The 20,992-nt window shown below is 39.6% G+C and overlaps 1 protein-coding gene across 5 annotated transcripts in view; it reads left to right on the top strand.

Annotated features, from left to right (window-relative positions):
* The first annotated feature begins 368 nt into the window (after nucleotides 1–368).
* GPCPD1 (glycerophosphocholine phosphodiesterase 1) overlaps nucleotides 369–20,992 on the top strand; it is a 46,828-nt gene continuing 26,204 nt past the window's right edge. The window contains exons 1-5 of one of the 5 annotated variants that reach the window (XM_042801717.1): nucleotides 369–491; nucleotides 9,066–9,151; nucleotides 13,033–13,117; nucleotides 14,026–14,110; nucleotides 20,626–20,701. In XM_042801717.1, coding sequence (XP_042657651.1) covers nucleotides 9,103–9,151; nucleotides 13,033–13,117; nucleotides 14,026–14,110; nucleotides 20,626–20,701 — 295 coding nt within the window. In that variant the 5' untranslated portion in view covers nucleotides 369–491; nucleotides 9,066–9,102. Of the gene's footprint in view, nucleotides 492–540; nucleotides 560–973; nucleotides 1,139–9,065; nucleotides 9,152–13,032; nucleotides 13,118–14,025; nucleotides 14,111–20,625; nucleotides 20,702–20,992 lie in introns of those variants that run through there. The other 4 variants (XM_042801719.1, XM_042801729.1, XM_042801714.1 and 1 more) reach the window with 4 other exon arrangements.

The following is a 20,992-nucleotide window of genomic DNA, read 5'->3' as shown; positions in this document are numbered from 1 at the left end:
CCCAGCCCTAGAGCAACATTCACAATCCCAGGCCAGGTACTGGGGACCCAGCCTGAAGTAAAGAGACCTTAGAGGGTAGGAAAATAGAAGAGTGGAAACCTGCCCCCCCTCAGCAAAACTCCTATTCACCGCCTCACCTCCCTCAGGACAACTGCCCCTCGCCTTAGCCCCACCCCCCAATCGCAGCCCCGTCCCATCATTTTAGCTCCGCCTCTTAGTTTCAGCCCCGCCCCCTCAGCTCAAGCCCCAAGCGCTGTCGAGGGAAAGGTGTGGTCTCCCCCTCCGCTTTTCCTGCTCGCTTCTTATTGGCTGCGGCAGGAAAGGCGGGGCCGAAGCCGCGGGGAGGGGCGAGGCGGGGTCACGTGGGCCAGCCCCCTCCCCGGTTCGGCCGGGGGCAGCCGCGGCCACCCGCTCCTCCCCGGCGAAAGGAGGAGGGGCAGGGATCCCCGCACGGGAGAGGGTGGAAAGCCGGGGTGCAGCGCTCGGGTCAGGTCAGTCCACGCCGCCGCTGGCTGGAGGGGACGCGGGGCCCCTTTGAAGCGGGGGGGGTGCCTCTGAGGTAACATGGCGGGGCTGAGGGGAGGGCGGGGGGGAGGGGGTGTCGGTTTGCCCCTCGGTTCGGGGTGAGCGCTGGAGGAGCGGTACCCCTCTCCTCCACCGGAGGTTCCGGGGGCGTGGGGGGACGGACGTTTGCTTGGCGTTTGATGGGTTGCGGGGCGGGGAGGAGCTGCTGATGCCCGGGCCGGAGAGGGGAGAATGAGGGGGGTGGGGGGGAAGCTCCCCCTCCCCCCGCCTCTCCTCAGCGCGCCCCCTCCCCTCACGCACCGCGCCTCCCGTAGCCCCGCCCACACCCATCAGGCCACGCCCACATCCCCGGCTCACCGCTTTCTAGGAAAAGTCACCGTCTTTCCCCCCGCTTATTGGCTGCGGCGGGGAGGGCGGGGCCGAAGCCACCGGGGATTGATGCGTCATTGAGGGGAGGTCACGTGTCACCTCTCCCTCGGTTCGCCCGGCGGCAGCTGGAACCGGTTGGCGGCCGCGCCGCCCCCTCCCCTCAGCGCCGGCCCCGGCCCCGGGCAGCGGCCGCCGACCCCGCCACGGAAAGGGCTCGGGAACCGGGGCAGCGGCGCTCGGCCAGGTCAGTCCGCGGTGGGGCTGGGGGCGATTTGTTGCCGCACGGCTCCGGTTCTGTTTATTTACCTCCTCGTTATGCAAGCGGCCGGGAGGCTGGGGCAGGCGGCTCGCCGCCTCCCGACCGGGGAACGGCCGCTGGGCTGGCTGGTTCTGCTCCCGCCTTTGCTCGGGACCCCAGCAACGTACGACCCATAGTAACAGCTTCTGGCTTAGTATTCCCGAGCTCCTCGGGACTAGCGAGACAACTCTAGGTTAACTTTACCTCCTCCTGCTGCAGGAGGCGCCGATTTCATTTTCCTATTTCTTCATTCTCTTTTTCAATCGATAGCTTGTCTTGTTGGGTGTTAGCGTTTTAATTCCTTAAAGCGTGCGCTCTTAGATAGAGATTAGCCTGCAGGATATTTTAAATGTGAACTGTAGAGTGAAACGGTTGGTAAGTGTAATTATTTTTTATCATAGAAGATATTTTTACCTACGGATTTTTATATGTATTCCTATTCTAGAACTGTTGTCTGTAAAATAATTATAGAAAATATTAAAGAATCAGGGGAATGCCGTTTGTCTTGACTAGAAGCTACTGGTCTAAACTGCCACATAATTAGCCTTTAGTAAAGCAGGTTGCTCCTCACTCAAACAGATACAGGCTTTGGAAGCCCTTTAAAAAAGTTGTTTGTTATATTGAGCACTGAGAGCTTGAGGGGCATTATACATGTTATTTGTCTATGTCATTTCTAAGTAAGGAATGTTAGTATGATCACAAAGAGCCGAATTACCTCCTGGTTAACATGTTGACAATCACATGTTAATAATGAATTTTGCTACAGCAAAGAGGAGTCAAACTCAGGCTGTTTTGGTTTACTTGCAAACATGCCCCAGCCATTTCATGTATTTTTCAAGAACTTTGTCTGCAAAACTGCTGTGACATAGCTAAGCCAGAAGAGTCTGCTACATGGACAGGTATTTGAGAAATGCTGAAAAACCATTAGGTTTTTGTTATTTAAAACAAAGCAGAGGTGTTACAGATGAACATAGTATTTAAGATAGGGATCTTGTGTTTGATTACCAGGACCGGCTTGGCCCTGCAAATGGGTAGTTAAATTGATACTAAATATAGCATCGTAAAGATATTTTTCTCTTGATATGTACTAATGGGATGCTGTTTCAGAAACAGTACTTGGGCTTTGCTTCTTCCTAAATGTCAGCATAACCCTATTGGTAAAATTCCTGCCTTTGAATCAGAACAGCGTGTCCAAATCTTGTATGCAAGTTTGTTTTCTGTCCAGTGTTAATACTGCAATGCAGTATGAGAGAGCTGCTGACATTGTGGCCGTCCTTTCTCACACAGTCAAGGTGTGGAGGGTAAAGAGGGGGCAGGAAGAACCTTCTGGTTGTTTGGGTGAAAATGAAAGAGTTGATGCTATTTCTAAAAATTCTCTTGCAATTGTTAGAGTGAATGTCCTGACAAGCATATCCTCTGACCTTGTTGTAAAATAAGGTGTTGTCAACTATTATTATTTAATTGGAGTACATACCTAATTTGTTACTTTAGATGTCCTCTGTAATGTTTTAATACCTTGTTAGGGCCAACCACAGCAACAAAATCTGTCTTCATACTACAAGTTTAATTGGATTTGAATAGATATCACTTAAAGGTATAGTCTGAGGTAGCACAAGTTGATATTTTTATGCTTGAGAGTCTGAGGCTGTGAGTAAAAATGACAAAAAAAAAATCAGTCAAAAATATATCTTAAAACAGCAGTTCTGTGTGATTAGGCTCATCTCTTTTCTTTGTTCAGCATACCACCAGATCCAATGCATGGTGGCTTTTCTACTGCTGCTTATAGGACAGTTTTCAAGAAGGTAAAACACGAGTACAGTCCCTCCTTCTGCGGTGCACGGTCGTGTTCAAGCACAGGCTTCCTCAGGGAAGCTGCCGGGGCCCTGCTCCTGCCCGGGAGCACTCCCAGCTGCGGGGTGACTTGTCTGGGACAGTGGCACCTTTCCCCTGCTTCAGGCTAGAGTGGAACCTCTCCTTGGTGTTGATAGATTTTGAGTCTGTACTTTTAAGGTGGAGAATGCCTGCTTCAAATCAGGAAAATAAAAGCAAAACCACTGCAGCCTTCTAACCTTTCCCCTTTTGGTCTCTATATGCAAAAGAATCAAATGTTATTTTAAAATAATTGAGCATATATTTACTTTTCGCAGTACCAGTAGTCTGCAGTGTGGTCTGTGATGAAATGTGTGCTAATGGTATGAAAGACCCTTTTTTTTTTGCATGGATAGTCTTTATTTTTCTACAGATAAGTGAGCAAATTCAGTAATAGAGTGGTTAAAAATATTCTTAAAAACCAGATGTTTGGAATTACTAAAATGCATTCCAGGAATATCATGGCACCTAGGTACCTAGCTGTCTCATTTTAAATGCCTGTTTAATTACCTTTGCAAAATTGCATTAAGTACCTATAAAAAAATTCTAGACTTGAATATTAAAAAAAAAAAAAAAACAAACAAAAACCAAAAAACACCAAAACAAACAACAACAAAAAAACAGAACAACCCAAACCATCAAAAAGATACTTTGTTAGCTGTATTTTACCCTCATTGAAAAAAAAAAAAAAACTGTGTTGTGTATTAATTGGTCATCCTGAAACATAATGTTACCAAAGAAAGTTTTGGGTCGATAGCTTGAAGTCAGAAATTCCTACTAACAGTTTATTTGGGGCTTAGGGGAGAAGAGGGAAAGACATGTAACACAGTATATTTTGGTGTAAGTCTGCTGCTTTTCGGCTTTCTTATCAGCATCTTGCCAAATACTGATTATCCTCAATGGACTAAGTCCATGCAGAGGGTCAAGGTCTTATATGATCCGGGTTGTCTAGCTTCTTAGGTCTTAAGTGATGTTGTTATAGTTCGCACTCCATTAGATGCACCCTGGAGGAAATAGAACTTGCAAAGCTTTGGATTCTCTTCATGTCTTGGAAGAGCAATATTTTGCTTCTCCTTTAATCTTGAAGTTACTTTTGTTATGAGTTCTGATTACTTTCAGTAGAAATCTTCCCTGCGTGTCCCCCCAGTTTAGAAAGCTAGTGTAGAATTTTCTGAGGTTTGGTCTGTTTGTCTCCCCTCTCTTCCACCATTAGATGTCAATGGATATTTTTTCCTTCTACTGCTAAGTATAATCAACCATTCTGCAGCCTTTACAGCCAACTCACAATTGATAAAGTCAGCTTTTCATTCAGATCTATCTTAATATAGTCGTCTAAAGTGTTTCCTGCCTGATTTTGAAAGTCTTCTGTATACAACAAAAAGAAAGTTCAAGGCCTTCAGGCTTGTCTCTGCAGTAGAAAAAAATTACCACATGGTACTTAAAGCCTGTCTCAGACGTTGCCCTTAGAGCATTCAAAGTCAGTCTTGCAAACCTATTTGAGTTGCTATTAAAAATCTCACTTATATTGAGAGAGAGCATGTCATCTGGCTTTATGAATGCTATGAATTTTTATGAGTCTAAAATTTCTTTGCAAGCTAGGATATTATATTCCAGGATTGTCCCAGATTATTTGGTGTGTATTTATCTAAACCTGAAATACTAAATATAAGATATGGGGCAGCAAACAGCCAATGCCTCTTAAAATATGTTGGAAAGGTTAAGGAAACTAAGGGAGGTGGGGTGGGATGGGGCAGGAAATAGTCTAAAGCTGAAGAGTTGTGAAGGGGTTTTATATACCACCAGATCTGTAAGCCAAAAGGTTCAAATGAACTTCAAACTTAGAGTTATTAAATTAAATCCCATGCTCTGGTATATTTTGAATATAACCAAAAATTATCTTGGTCTTTGCCATCCAGTATGACCTTTGCTACCTCATTTTAGAGGGAAAGCTATGATACTTTGTGATACATTAATAGTTGATAGTGTTATGTCAGAAGGAGAGTCTGAAACATTGTCTTTCTCTTCTTCCAAGTGCCTTTAGGGGGTCTATGGCTGTTCGCCTGCATCTTCTAGAAGTACCCTTCTAGGATCAGGAGGGAAGAGCTTGGGTTCCCTATTATTTAGGGAAGCACATTAACTCCTGCTGCTCTTGTACTCCTTCAGGTGACCATGAGGAAGAGAAAATTGTGAAAGGAAAGATTTACAGGCAATACTAGAATAAAAAGTAATTTTTTTCCTTCTGTTTAGCCTGCATGATACACTGCTTAAAATCTTCGCTGCTTTTCTTTTGGGTGTATGAAGGCAAGTAAGCAGATTTCTGAAATTGCAAGATCTCCAGTTGCTTTTTCTTTCTGTCTAAGACCACGAGGAGAGCTTTGTCTTGTGGCAGGGAAGCCCATGATTGCACATGATGCTGCCTACTAGGCTGTTGATCTTGCCTCTGCTCTGGAAGCCTTGCAGACAGCCTGTTTTATACAGGGAGGTTGGTTGATGGATGGGGTTACCTAAGGCAGGTCAGAACAGCCCCAGGACTTAGAGTGCTGCTGTTGTGCAGTCACCATCTCCTTGGGAAACCTCCAAGATTGTGGAAGGTAAGGGTTTGCTTTGCAAAAGGAGAGCGTGTGAGAGACTTGAACTGTGACATGGTGGGGGAAAGAACATGTTTGTGTTGTAAAAGCAAGAATCTCTAGGTAGAGAAACATGGTTTTTTTATTTTTTTTTTTAGTGAAGTGCTGATACCACTGTGTGAATATCTCCCTGGATGAGAGTGCTCTTTCTGAGGAAGTGACTGAGATTCAAGTATTCATTACTTGCTTGCACACGTGAAGTTGCAGTCCATAAAAGCTGACCAAAAGGAGGAGGGGCAGTTGTTTGCACCCCAGGATAGCATTTGGGCACATGTAATTGCAGCAGATGTTAATTCGGCTTTAATACTTTTGAACCCAAAGGTTGCTCAGAAATGGTTGTCCCACAAAGACTTCTGGTTTGTAAATCTGCTCAGTTGACATTGCTAACATTTGCTGATTAGGAAGTGTTTAACATTTTTAGTGTAACTGTGCTAACTTGTTTCAGTTCCCCTAAGCAGACACTTATGACCCCTCTGAGCTGGGGATTCTTTACATTCTCCCAAACAGTCCCTCATTACTGGTGTGGTGAGTAGAGAGGATTTTGTTGTTGTTTGTCAGCTTCTTTGGTGAGTCAGTGCTGAAAATCTGGAGGATGGAACAGAGGGTTTAGAAGATCTCCTGACACCTACCGGTCAGAGGGTTTGAATGTCTAGGGTTTCTTGCCATTCCCTCTGGGAATTAAATTGCTCACATTTCTCAGGAACCATCAGTAAATATACAGCTAAACTTATGCTTTTTTTCCCCCTAAATACAACATTTTCATATCATGTCTTAAAAGTACAGAATGCTTTATAAGTGCATGATAATATACAACATAGGCTTGATTCACTAGCAAAAAGCAGACCTATTTTTTTTCCTTGTGGTGTGTTTACATACAGCTCTGCTAGAAAAGATGTTTCTTCAAAATGAGTAGTACTTTGACTCTAAAAGTTAATCTAAGTGCAGTACCTGTAGCTGCAGTTATGGTTGAAAAATCAGGCCCGTGTTTGATGTAAACTAGAGTTTTTCTTTTCCTGATACACTTCCCTTGGGTGGGTTGAGTAGATCTTTGAGATAAAATGCCTTTTGAACAGAATTTTGACAACTTTACAAAGTCAGTTTATTAAAATCTCCTTACTTTTATATATAACAGTAGTTAATTGTAATATTCTGTTTAAAAAAAGCTCACAAATGTCTCAGAATTTTTACAGGATTGGCTAAAGGCTTTATACACTAGGAATGGATGGGTAGTTAATTTGGAGTAAGACAGACATGCTAGTTTTTGTCAAGTTCAATTTTGAGTCATGTTACATTTTTAGAAAGTGGAAGCCTGTTCTTGCTTTGGGGAACTGGGTTCAGGCTTCAGCTGTCATTTACCTGCTTTGTAATCTTTGGCAAGGCATTTTTGCCCACTGCATCTCCCCTTTGGCTCCTCTGCCTTTTCAGTTAAACCGTGTCCAAGCAAGGGGCAGTTGGTGAACATAGCCAAGGCCCTGAACTGCTCAGTGTCATCATAAATGGAACTAGTAGTTTATATTCTCTTCTTTAAACTGAGGTTTTTGTCTCATACTGGACCAGTTTCACAAGTCTGATTTTTAGTTTCAGCACTGAAACATGCTGTGCTTCTGTGTCTGTAAATAACTGCTAAAAATAAATGCTAGTATGTGACACTGGTAACATACAGACCACCTAATGACACACACGTGGCAAAATACATAAAGGGTGTGCCCTTCATGGAATTCCTGTTTAAGTGTGCTTATTTCTAGCTTCAGTGTTTTGGGATTTTACCATTTATAGAAATGCTACTTGCAAAAGATTACATGCAGAATTGGTATAGATGACCAGAAATGTCTATATTGCTACCATTTTCTCTCTCTGTTTACTATTGAAAGGTCATCTCCCTTGACATGGAGGAGAAAAAGAAATGTAAAGGCAGCAACAGTTAGGAAAGAAATAGATTAAGAGAGAAGGAAAAGATCCAGAAGAAAAATTGTAGGTGTTTAAACTTCAGACCTTGAGTAACTTTCTGATTGCCTGGGAGGAATGAGGTTTGATTATGAGTTGTTTGTTTGTTTGTTTTTTCCCTACTTGGTATCTGACTTTCTTCAGGTTTTCTTGCTTTCAAGGCATCTGATAAACTGCCCCGTGTCCTTTGAAGGCAAGGACTTGTAGTACAACTAATGAAAGGTAGATTTTTCTCTAGTGCTGCTAGATCTTGTCATTATTATTAAAGCTGTTACTAAAGGATTGCTGACCAGCATAGTACTGAAATAAAGTTCCTTTGTCCTGTTCAAAAATACAGATAAAAACTTTCTACTGGCTTGGTTTAAAAAAAACAAACAAACAAACAAAAAACAACAAAACAAAACAAAAAACCCCAAACCAAAACAAAAAAAACCCCAAACAACAAACAAACAAAAAACAAAACAAAACCCCACAGTGATATAAAGAAATGGATTAGTTGAGAGCGTTGCAAAGTTGATTCTGCATATAATTATTATGATTATTTTGCAGCCCATGTCTAAAGGAATATACTTTGGTGATGACAGCCTAGCAACATCTAGACTTGGACTTTAATACGACTTATTTTCATAAATAATACAAAAGGCTATTTTGTATCAATAGTGTTCCTGCTGTAATGGGGAGAGTGGGATTCTGCCAGCTTTTTTCCCTCGTGTTACTGTGTGCTGGATGAGGGTAGAAAATAGAAGCAGGGTCAGTCTTCCAACTACTGCCCTGGCTATCAGGGGCTGTAGGCAGCCCCTTCCTGCTGTGGTGTTTGAAGCCTGCTTTGTGCTTCTAGTTGCTGGTGCTCCCTGTGAAAGGCTGGAGGTGCTGGTAGGGGAGCAGAGTCCAGGGTGATGAACAACTCGCTGCCTGTGACAGCAGAGAGCTGTCATTATCATGGGTGGGGTTCTTCCCCTTTTTCCTTCAGGGTGGTAGTGCTCATCTGTGAAACCTTTCTTGTGTTTTGAAGCGGATGCTGAAGAATAACATAAGGAGAGTGTCAGAAGTCGCTGCTTGCCAAAGGTCATAGTCTTAAATGTCTTATAACTTCCAGTGGCTTCTTTGGGAGCAAAATCAGTCAAAACGGAGGTTTTTGAAAAATCTCAGTTTGAGACTGATGAATGATGTGGGATATTGATACTTGTGTATGGTATTTGATTTACTAGTCTTTTTCTCGTGCCTGTGTTGCAGCAGTGTCTGCTGCAGCTGGATGCTATTTTCCAGGGCTGCTGCTGGTTTTAAAGAGCTTTCTATTTCTACTGCTCACTCAAACAGCATCACTAGTGGCTTGCTTACCTGTTAAGTGGTGGGGTTTGTTTCCTCTTACTTAAGACAGCAACAGGTGTAGTGTATTGTTCCTGAAATGTAGTATCTTTTTCCTCCCACTATAGGAGATTTCAACTATCCTAAGACAAGAGTTCTGCAAGTATGACCTCTTCTCAAGTCACTTTTGAAGTAAGAGGACCATCAGTACCAGGTACCCAAATCACACTTTATCCTTTTTGTGTGGTTTAACTAGAAGAAAACCAAATAGTAGAATGTTCAAAGACTGTCCTGTTTTCCTCAGATAAAAAACCATGTCACTTCAAATATCAAAAGAAGTCATTGTAAAATATATTGAATCAAGAAATTTCACATAGGAATTTGAAAATGAGATTTGGGAATTAATTTCTACCTTGTTCTTCAAACAGTTTCAGTGTCCTAGAGATTTTGATGCTAACTGAAATGGTTAGAATTGTTTTAAAACTAGTGTTCTGTCTCTAATAACTTTTTATTTCATGGAGATCCAAAGAATATTTAAATTTTGGACCATGATAACCAGGCATCCACTGATGTGTTTGTTCTGCTTTTTTACTTTCTCTGCATCCCTGATGAAACTTATCCATAACAAGATGTGATCCCTGCTAGGAGTTAAGAACAGAAATAATAAGCAGCTTAATTCAGTATTTTGTCATGCAAAAATGTGTAAAATAACTTCTGTAGTCTAAATGAGGGTGTCAGATCACATAGAACACTAACATTTAGTGTTGATAAATTGTGCTTATTACTTTCACTTTCATCTTTAGGAGCTTTTAAAGAAGGTCACTGTCCTGGTTTCGGCTGGGAGAGAGCTAATTTTTTCTTCATAGTAGCTAGAATAGTGTTGTATTTTGGTTTTGGGATAGGATTTGGTATGAGAAGAATGTTGATAAGGTACTGATGTTTTTAGTAGTTGTTATGAAATCAAAGACTTTTCAACTTCCCATGTCCTGATAGTGTGCAGGTGCATTAAGAAGCTGGGAGGGAGCACAGTCAGAGCACCAGGCCCAAATTGGCCAATGGAATATTCCAGATCATGTAACATCATGCTCAGTATAGAGAGGAGGGTTTGTGGGGAAGCCAGCTCTTCTGCGACTGCGGTTTTGGGATTTTGTCTCCTCTGGGATCGCCAGCTGGGATCAAACTGGGCATCAGTTGGCAGGTGGTGAGCAATTGCATTGTGCATCACTCGTCTGTATATTCTATTATTATTATTTTATTTCAATTAAGTTGTTTTTATCTCAACCTACAAATCTTACCTTTACCCCTCCAATTCTTCCCCTGCCCCCGGGGCGAGGGGAGAGGGAGCAAGTGGCTGCATGGCGTTTGGCTGCTGGCCGAGTTTAAACCACAACAGCCACCAAAAAAAGTTATTGGTGGTTGCCCAACAGAAGCAGATGAATGTGGGAGCATGTACAGATTGGCAAAATTCCCATTCCAGGCAAATACCAGAGGGCATCTGTGACATGGAGTGCTTCATTTTTGCTTCATCCTAGCTGAAGGAGGAGGGTCACTGGTTACTGGATGTGACGCCTTTAGGTCTTCATCGGGACACGGTCCCATACCAAGAGGTGGCCAAAGATTAGCTATTAGGAAACGAAAAATGGAGCTTCTAGCTCCCAGCTGTACACAAAAATTCTGCCCCAACAGAGCTGGCCCAGGCAGGGAGATTGTACCATTCGTGAGACTGGGCAGAAGGTCTGGAGCAGCTTCCTCTTTGCTGTAGCAGGAGCCCAGCCGGTACCAGCATTGGGTTCCCTGGCGAGGAAGGGAAGGGGAGAAGTTGAAGACCCCTGAGCTCGAAACACAAAACCAAACCCCACTGAGTTTAGAACTGCCTTTGAAAAGGCAGTTCCAGTTTATCATGCATCTCACTTGTGCCTTTCCTGGGATAATTTAAGCAGCATTTTACAAATTGTGATTCAGCCTTGCAGTATAGTTGTTGATGTGAGTTTAGGGGTGACTGTGCATCTTGTTCAGCTGTTGCCTCCTGTGTTGTACCTTGCTGAGTGATAAATATTTACTGAATGTTCATGTTTGTTTAAAAAAGAAGGCCAGAAAACTATTCTAGCTAGCTGCTACTAAGAGGAATGTAATTTAGGTGGCATTTCAGAGGTTGGCTGGTGTGTACACTATCATGTACTAAATGCTGCTATTTTAAACAGATATTAAAGGAATTTTAGCTTCTCTTTAATATCTCCAGTCAGAAATTCTGTGTGATATTCAGGTGACCTTCCCTCCCCCCTTTATCTCCTCAGTGCAAAACCAAACTATAATGTGCCTCAATACAGAGTGGAAAAGGTAAAGCACCTACACAACTGTGTGCAGTGAGTTGCACAGTAAGTATGCTCATACAGCTGATTTTCTGTCCGCATTTATATGCGTACAGTGAGCATCCAAAAAGCTTGATTTTGATTTTTTTTTTTTTTTTTTTCTTAATTTGGACAAAAGATTTTATAAAAACCTGATTGTAGTTCAAGATACTCTCCAAAATTATTTTAGTAAGCTGGTTTTAGGAACAAATAATCTTTAATTCATGGCTTTTGTAGATTTTTTTTTTTTTTTTTTTTTTTGCAATCCCTGGGTCTGTTGTGCGGGGGTTTATTCATAAACAGTCCTGGTGGTATCTCTTACTAGATTAACTTGTACAACTGGAACAAATGGACACAATTTTAGAGGCATAAGGACTTCCTCAAAACTGTTATTTCAGACTTTGAAGTTCTAGCTATGATATTTGCCTTGGTAAAAGGTAGTCTTTGTTGTATACAGCTTGCCTACTCTATCTTCAGATTATTGTGGCTCCAACGCTATTGTTACAGCTTTCCCAGTTTGAGAACAGGAAATCACCATCATAGATGCTTGCATCTAGCTTTTAAGAGTGTCAGACTTTTCATCTTTCAATTTGATTTTTGCTTTTCCTCTTGATGAGGCATGCAGGGTAGTTCTGTATACCCTCTCCCCTTTCTCTTAAATGCTTCCCCCCCTTGGTTTAAGGGTGACGTTGAAACTTTACATTTAGGCATTTAATGTTGGAGGCTGAAGTAAATTTCAGGACTTTTAAAATACAATTTATGTAAAAGTTGCTTAAGTACTCTGGTAGTTCTTACATTTTGCATAGCAATATTAGAAGGTTAAGCAGATGGTGTCTAAATATACTTTAAAACTTCACGTTTGATCCTTCTGCAACAGATGTTTTTCTTGTGTCTAAAAATACTGGTGAAACCCTGTAAAAGCAAAATACTAACTTGTCCTTTCCATTTGTATTTATCATTGTTGTTGTTCTTACAGTCATGTACGTATAGGTTTTATATTAAAAACAAGGGTAAGTTGCAATGTTAAGTTTAACTCCTGGATATCCCAGAATCCAGCATTCTTATACTATTGTAATTTTTTGGATTCTTTCTGTATGTATGTATTAGGGTAGACAGAGTGTGACAATATCATGTGTTTTTTTTTTTTTTTTTTTTTTTGTGTAACAGTGTTATGCTTTTATATCCAATAAAAACCTGAAGGCATAGTAGCAAAATTAATTTTATTTCTCTCCGGAATAAAATTAATTGGATGTATTGTCTTGGGGACAACACTAGCAACCTCCTGTTTGTCTGTGCTTTCTAGACTGTTGGTGTGAATTTGAGAGAATTACGTTTTTAGACATGTGTTACTCAGTACTATGTGTATATACATACATGTATTAAAAGAATATACAGTATATAGGAAAAAAACTGGTTTATCTTAAAAATAAGCATTTTGCAATGAGAACTTTCCTGTTGCATTTCCAGTGATTTGAATTGCAGGATGATTTGGAAGCCAACCCTTTTAAGGGCTGGGGTTGTCAGTAGTCCCTCTCTGAGATCCTTATGATGGCAAAGAAAATGCTTTTGTAGTTTGGGGGAGGGGAAATTCCTTTTTGAACTGAAAAGAGGGAGTTTAGATGGGTGACTCTGGTGTATATATTTAAAATATTCGAAGGTTTGACCATGTAGGCTGTACTTATTAATTCCATATAGGCTTGAGTAATGATGGTTGTGGGTTTTTTCTGTTTTTTGGGGGCTCTTTTAGGAGAGGTTTTTGCAATATGCGGGAGCTGCAGTGCTTTGGGAAACTGGAATCCACAAGTTGCAGTGGTCCTCCAAACTGATGATCGGTAAGTTGTTTTTTTTTGTTTTTTTATTTGTTCCCTTTGAAGTAGCTGGAGTTCTGGAGCAACAAATTTATTCTGGCTTTGAGTTTGTAAACTATTGAGCTACAGGTACTGGTAGTAAAATTCTCCAGAACTTCTTGTCTCAAACATTTTGAATGCTTACAGATGCATCTAAGAAAATGTTTAACTCGGGTATGCTTTTTCTAGCTATAGATGATGCTTCTACCATTGTGGCTGGCATATTTCAGCAGTTTAGCTGTAGACATTTTGAGTAAGAAGCTGCTATGGATAATTTGCAGTCCCGTAACAATACAGCGAGTTATAGGAGATGTTTATAGTGTTTACTTTCTTTTTAACCTATGCGAGTTACTATTGTGACTATAAAGAGATGGGGAGAAGATTATTTTAAGTAAGAGTTGCATTGAAACTTTTGAGTGGTTAGTGTGTATATAACCATGAGTGTACATGAATGAAGCTTAAATGCAGTGGAGAAATTCGGTGGTTTCTTAAAATGGAGACCTGCCTATTGCTGTATGTATGATGCAGGAAAATAGGGCTCACAGGATGTATTTACAATTCTATCAGTGACTTGCTGTGTAATCTTGAATGAGTCCCTGAATTATTTCATCATGTTTTCCCCATCTAAGTGAGGATGAAAATTCTTGCTCTAATAGAGCACTTCAGATCCATAGATTATAAAGTGCAATTTCAGTTCCAAATATTTATTGTGCTTTGTGCATGTTTGGCTAAGTTACCTTGCAAAAACCTTTCTTGAAGCAATACACTAAACTTAATTTTAGAGTGTTGCTTAGGACAGACATATGTCTGAGGTGGCTGTTAGGCTGCATTTTGAAACTGTTCCATGGTGTTGTTTGTTTGTTTTTTTTTTTTTCCTCCCCCCCCCCCCCCAGTCAATTATGGAAAGCAACTGTAGAGCTTCCTAGAGGAGTTCCTGTTTGGTATCGGTATTTTAAAGGGTACTTCCTAGAACCTAAGGTATGTACAACCTTTTCTATTTTAGGTTGACTCATCCTTAGTAAAAAATTCCCTTATTTGAAGTAAAAAATTTTCTGAGTTAAACTTGAGTTTATAGGAATAAATATTAAATTGCAATTTACGAAACATTAAAACACTTGTGGATATACAAGCAGTTCACTTCTGGAAATACGTGACCATCCACTGTTACCTTCAATTATTTTGGTTAAATTGTCTTCTCTTTTTACCAGTGTTAGTGTTTTAAAAATTAGAGTGATAGTGAAATTCCAGACATTATTACAAAGCTTAAATGATACGGTGAAGTTCTTATTAGTTGTAGTGGGGCTGTAACAACTTCTACATTTATAATTGAACATGGACTTCAGCAGGGCAATTATCTCTAGCATGGAAGCGATAACGGGAGAAGAATGGTTAGTGTGAGCAGGTGTATTTAAATTGGCCTAATCTACTACAATTTTTAAAATTACTGCAGATTTTTTGGTGAGCATAAGAAGGATTATTGATCTTTTGTGCTGCGTAATGAACATACATAAATTTTTTGGAGCTAAAAGGTGAAACAAGGAATGGGGCACCCCAGTGTTTTCTCTAGGTTTGTATATAGGTATTTGCATGACTTGGGGGAAGAAAACCCGAGACACAGGCACAGATGTATTTTCACAGGTATTGATGTCATAGTTGCATGTGAGTTGAATGTATGTGGCAGTTTACTAGTCTGTAAAAATCCTATTAGGGTAAGGGGGAAGTTCTTCAGGCTGGGGATGAAACTGCATCCAGAAAAAATTGGACTCAGTTGGGAAAATAAGCAGCTACTCTAACTTTCTCATAATAACAAATAGTAACTGTAAGAAATAACCCAGTTAAAGTTATCTTTGCTGTCTTTCTTACTCTATTAATATCCCGTAGCTATTCACCCTAGACTTTAGTTCTTAATTGAAATGGGGATTATGAAGGCTGTAGCTAGATGTGCAAAGGAGTTACAGAATCATCTGGTCTATATCTTCTAAATATTTTAAATTACCGTCAAGAGTATGTAAGTTTTTGTCATCTGGACTAGCCTTTCACTGAAAAAATATTTGCCAGAGGTATCTCAGTGAAGGATACCAATTTTAAATGAAACACAATTCTGTTTTTTCATTACAGCATGTGAAATAGTCTGATCTAAAACTGATGTTTAAATTGTTGTTATTCTGAGTCAAAAGAAGGAAAGGCCAATAATAGACTTGTTTTTTGAGGTCAAACTGAGGCCAAAAGTAGATCAGTTCTTACAGCTTAGCAGCTCTGATGGGGCCCTTATATTTTTTGCATATGCCCATAAGTTTAAACTGTAAACAGTAGCACACTTAGTGAGAACAGATTGGCAGAAAATGTGCTCATAGACAACACAATTTCTGTTTTAACATTTGAAAAAGTTTACGATATGTATTGGTGAGTGTGTTTCTTTAAGTAGGTGCTCTGTATCGTGCACGCTTTATGTACCGTGTGATGCAGAGTCTGCCAAGGTAAGTATACATTTTATGGAATACCAGCATAAAGAGCTACTGTATATAAAAAGGAGGAAAAAAGAAAACCACCCTACAAAACAAAGCATGTGAATTGCCAGGGTACGTGGTTATCCACTTAGTGGTGTCTACCTGTTAAGTGCATAGGAATTTCTTTCTTGTGACAGAGTCTTTCGAAGAAAAGAATTCCAGCTACAGTGTTTTCTTCCTCTTTCTGTAAATTTTTTGAAGAACAATGAAAAAGCAGGATCCCTTCATTCTGACAGGAATATAAGGCACAGTATAGTACCAATGAAACAGTATATGGAAGACTTTAGCATTAAAAACTGTGATAAGGAAAAGATGCTTCAAAGTTAAATTACTCTGAATAATTTTATTTCAGTATTTTTTTCATTAGACATCACATGTGATTAATCTCCTAAATTTGATAGGCTTGCAATATACGATCCCTCAGACACTGTTAACTTTTTGTATCAGAACAATTTTGTGTGTCATCGTCTATAATAGAATAACTTAAATACATGTGTGGTCTTAAATATACTTTAACATATATTTAAGACCACACATGTATTTAAGTTATTCTATTATAAAGTCAGAATATGTGAATTTAGACGCTATATAATTGAGCGAATGATGCTGAAGACAGATCCAGCTGAAGCTACTGTTCCTTTCTGTATCAACAGCATCTTTGAAGATGCTTGAGATGGGCATTGTGACAAAGCTGGGGTGATACTTGCTGACTGAGAAATAGTTCTCATATTATCCAAAATATTGCTACAGACTAGATGTGAAAACAGAGACAGTAATTCACATTTGGGGGGGGGGGGGGAAGAAAGTATTTTTCTCACCTCCCTTAAAAAAAAAGTCATATTGGATCTCTCAAGTTATTTTGCTTGAAGGATAGTACAATGTCATGGGAAGTTTGGTTTGTTTGCACTGAAGCATTTTGGTGCTAACACAATTGTGGTTATGTAAATGGAGCAATTTTTAATATATATACTTAGTATTTTGAAATTTATAGAATTTTTGTAGGAATACAAATAAATGAACAAATACATGCAAAGAACGTCTTACAGTAAAATTGGTGCAAGTCTTGGCTCCTGCATATCAGGAGCTTTTACTGTGTTGTAAACACTTGATGTTAACGTACAAGTCATCTTAAGCCTTTTAAAAGAAACATAAATACATACACTTGATGAAATAGGACAGTAATTTAAGCTATTTTGCTTGAGGTTTGTTCTTTTCTTAAACATAGTCCAGAAGCAATTACTTTACTGTGTGGATTTTCCCATGTTTTATTCTACACATACCTTCTGTTTGTTGGAAGGGGACAACCCACCAAAACACTCTCCTCTGGAATTTAAGTCTTCTGTATAACACGTGTTTTAGGAGAATGTTTTTATATGTGTTGTTTGCATGATGCATATTTGAAAACCTTAGTAAGGTACATACATACCTTATTGTGTTGAGCTATGTTCTGTATTTGTTTTTCCAACACTAAACAAGCATGCAAGATTAGGGTTCTTTCTTTCAGGGAAAGTAGGAAATCACTAAGCTATCTGTGCATGTAGCAGGACTTCTACAACTGCATTGGTGAACGTTTTGCACACATGAGAATATTGCTTAATTATAGAGGTTTCAAATGAGACTTATGTTGACTTTTCTGAAATGTAAATAGTTTAGTGCCTGGAATACTGTCATAAAGGTGAAACTTAGGTCTAGGCTAAGTAATTTCTTTAATATCAGAATATTTAGAAAAGCATTTTTAGTCTGATAACCCATGGTTAACCTGATAATAACAAAGGAACACCTCTGCTGGGACTGGGCTGAGGTAGCAGATTGTGTGTTAAACTGATACTGGAAATTCTAGACCTATAAAATCTCTGTTTAGCCCAGGACTTCCTGGCAGGTCATTTATATGTGCTGTTACCTTGCAAAATTAGTTACTGTGACTGCGTGGCATTGGTTGATTGTTTGCTTTTGCCCTTCATTATTGTGTCTTACACGGTAGAGAAATCCAGAGAGATTTTTGTCAGAAATCCAGCATCATCAGTTAGGTCTAATTCATTTAGCTGTTTCATGTTCTTGAAGTAGGTTGATATTCTTGAAACATAGTTTTAAGAAGTGCAGTTGGATAAATGTCGTTGTGTGGTATTTTTAAGATCCTATGTTTTTTTCCTAATGCCTACACTGTTACGTTGCCTTGCAACAGGAAGTTTGGAACTGGCCTCCTAAATTATCATTTAAACATCCATGGAAGCACTTTCCTTTTTTATTTATACTAAGCACCCAAACACTTCATGCAGATTGTTCATCAGACTGCTTTCAACCTCTGGAGCGTTATGCTACATGGGCATTTTACCCGTAATTTCAAAAGTGTCTAATGACTACTGGGGGACCCCACAGCCTCTGACAATGTAAAAGGACTTGATTTTTTTTTTTTCTTTTTAAAGAAAGATCTTGAATGTCCTTTAAGAGCTTTAAAATTACATCAGATGTTCAGCTAAATACAAACCAAGCAACATAGTTTTTATGTATTTACTTTTTTAAAGTCTCTGTGTTTAGTAGAGCGGGATCCAAGCCATGCAGTGTCACTTAGGATAACCTCGGTGTGCTGCCCACTGGGATGCCTGATGTTGCATTTGGATAGGTGCCCTTTTAAGACTCTCTTAGCAGAGGCTGATGTTTTTAGGTAACGTTACCCTACTATGAATATTGATGACACATAATTTACTTCTGCTGCAGGCTGATCCGAACTGGGCTGCTGTTCAAGTGCGGTCAGTATATGCCACTGAAATTACATCAGTATTTTAACCTTGCTGTAACAATGGCATCTGTTACATGTAATTAAAACATTATTCAACTGCCTGTGAACACAAAGACGGCCTGAGCAGGCATTGTGAGAGGACATGTCTGTGCCTCTTCTCTAATCCATTTCCCTTTTTCCCCAGGTAGCTTTCCTTGGCTCTTCTTGGTGCAGAAAGTGTTGAGGGTTCCTGGGATTAAATGCATAATCAGCCCACTGTATTCCTTTCAGGGGATGAAATTTTGATGAATGTCTCCAGTTTATCACTGGGATAATGTTACTCAAATTCTCATTCATAGTTTTAGAACCTAAAATTAAAACGTACAATTACAGTAGGGTAAGAAATAAACTGGTATTGGTATTTTAGTACGATAGGTTGGGAGTTTCTACAAGAAAAAAACCTTTGCTTACCTTTTGAAGAAAACAGCTTGATCCATGCTAGGGCACACTTGCATCCCCCAGGTTTGCAAGCTACAAGTTCTGCCTGTGTTCACAGGAGTCGCTGTTGGAGAGCTTGCAGGCCTGCACGGCGTTAGGAAACGGTCGCCTTTGTGCTGGCAAACACAGGTGTCAGTTCTGGAAACTGAGATTGTGACGCGCAAGTGTGGATCTGCTGTGAAAGAAGGGGGAAGGGACTTTTCAATATTTATTTTTCTAGAAGTCCCTAGGAGTGATGATTGTGGCAGCAGTGAGAAGATGAGAATTAAAACTGCCCTATAACAGGAATAAATTGAAAACAATAGTATCATCTTATTTTATTTATATTTATATGCATTCTATCTGTAAAGCATAACTTTAAGCATGTGTATTTTATTCTGATGTGACCCTTAAGTATAGATGCCTCTGAATTTTTTTAGAAAAAATGAATTGCTTTTAGCTAAGACTCACAGACCGCATCTGTCCTATTGAGCAATTTAAAAATATTTGGCGTTTGCTGCTAACTCATTCAAAAGACCAGTAGATTAAATGTGTTTGATATTTGTTAAGAAATCCCATCTGCTGCTAAAGAATTTATGCAGTGAGCTGTAAGATAACAAAGCATTCTGGTACTGTGTAATTACACTGCTGAGCTTGAAGCTTGTCTGAATGTCCCTGTTGATCTGAAATCTGTTTAAACGAGAATGTGAAGTACTGGGACAAGTTGCCATTGAAGCACATGTGACGGGTAATAGTAGCAAGTCTTTTTGGAAATAAGAGTTACTTAGGCCCAAAACACCAAGATGACAAACTCTGCAGCTATTTGACAGTGGTTCTTATGGCTGATGGTAACAGCCATGCGGTGTTAAGGGAAACTTCCTAGGGTGACTAAGCTGGGAATCAGTCATGTTCTTGCTGTTGTTAACCAGGGGTTACCTAAAAGCTTTAACCTGGAAAGCTATTTCAAACTTAAATTGTTCTGAAAGAAGCGATTCAGTTATTGTTCTGATTATCTATCTGAGTCTTGGCTGTTTGTCAACAAAAACAGTCTCTTGAAGGTCAAAAATTCTTTTATTTTGGTGAAAGGATCTAATTTATCCTGGAATAGACTGCAGGGGCTTCACTGCTGGCTGATTGGATTGTATCAATGTCTTTTTTCTTCTGAGGCAACAAAATTCCAATTATTTATGTTTCAGTTAAATGGTAAATAATTTGCTCGTCTGTACCACAACTAAAATAACTGTGCTTTATAGACTTTGAATTAGTCAAGCAAATTTTGAGGGAGAACCTACCCCTGCAACTGTTAACTACATGAATAGATGCTGAGTGCTATTTGGAATTAGATATATGGGATATGTGTTTTCATAAATTGTTGCTGTAGTATCCTAAGAAAAAGGCAAGCACTTAATGAGTTCAGAGGCACTTCGATATTTTTTTTTTTTTTTTTTTTTTGGTATTAGAAACTTAAAGCTGTCCAGCAGAGTAGCTGTAAGCAGTAAAGATTTAATAATTCCATGTAACTTCTCCACCCCATCAGACTTTGTCATAAGTTCTGTTATATGTATACCCAGTGCATCAGATAGTGTCATCAGCAGTTGCAGGGGTAAGAAATGAGCCTGATCTCTTTTCTTTTTCTCATTCATTCTCTCTTTCTGTCCCCCTCCCTTTCTTCTCCTCCTTTTTCCTTTCTTAAATCTGTAAGCTTAGTTCACAACCATCCCAAATAGCTTCATGGGTAGAAAATCAGCTATAACGAAAGAAATTATTGCAGCCATTTAACTTTTAAATTACAGACTATCGATGGTCCCTGCGAAGTCATAGTTCACACGTGGGAGACTCATCTACAACCACGATCAATTACCCCTTTAGGTATGGGCATCAACTGCATCTGTTTGAGGCATATGCATAAGATTGCTAATATGCTGCACATTGGTTTAGAGGGATTGATAACTATAGTCTTAAAATACTTAAATTTATTAATGTGTTGGAGGTATTAACTTTTTCTTTGCACAACATGGGCCTTACTCTCAAAATATATATAAGTGGATTAAAAACAGAGTGGATGTAAAATTCTTTGCTGCTATCCTTAACATTATGTGGGTTGTTTTTTTTATTAATTTGGAATTGTAATAATTTTCTGTAAGTTTAATTCTTTGAGAC

This window comes from Tyto alba, unplaced genomic scaffold (assembly GCF_018691265.1).
Source record: "Tyto alba isolate M040663 unplaced genomic scaffold, T.alba_DEE_v4.0 Super-Scaffold_100000100052, whole genome shotgun sequence".
In the NCBI taxonomy this organism is placed as follows: Eukaryota; Metazoa; Chordata; class Aves; order Strigiformes; family Tytonidae; genus Tyto; species Tyto alba.
Note: the sequence above shows the minus strand (reverse complement) of the source record. Positions and strands in the feature narration are given on the sequence as shown.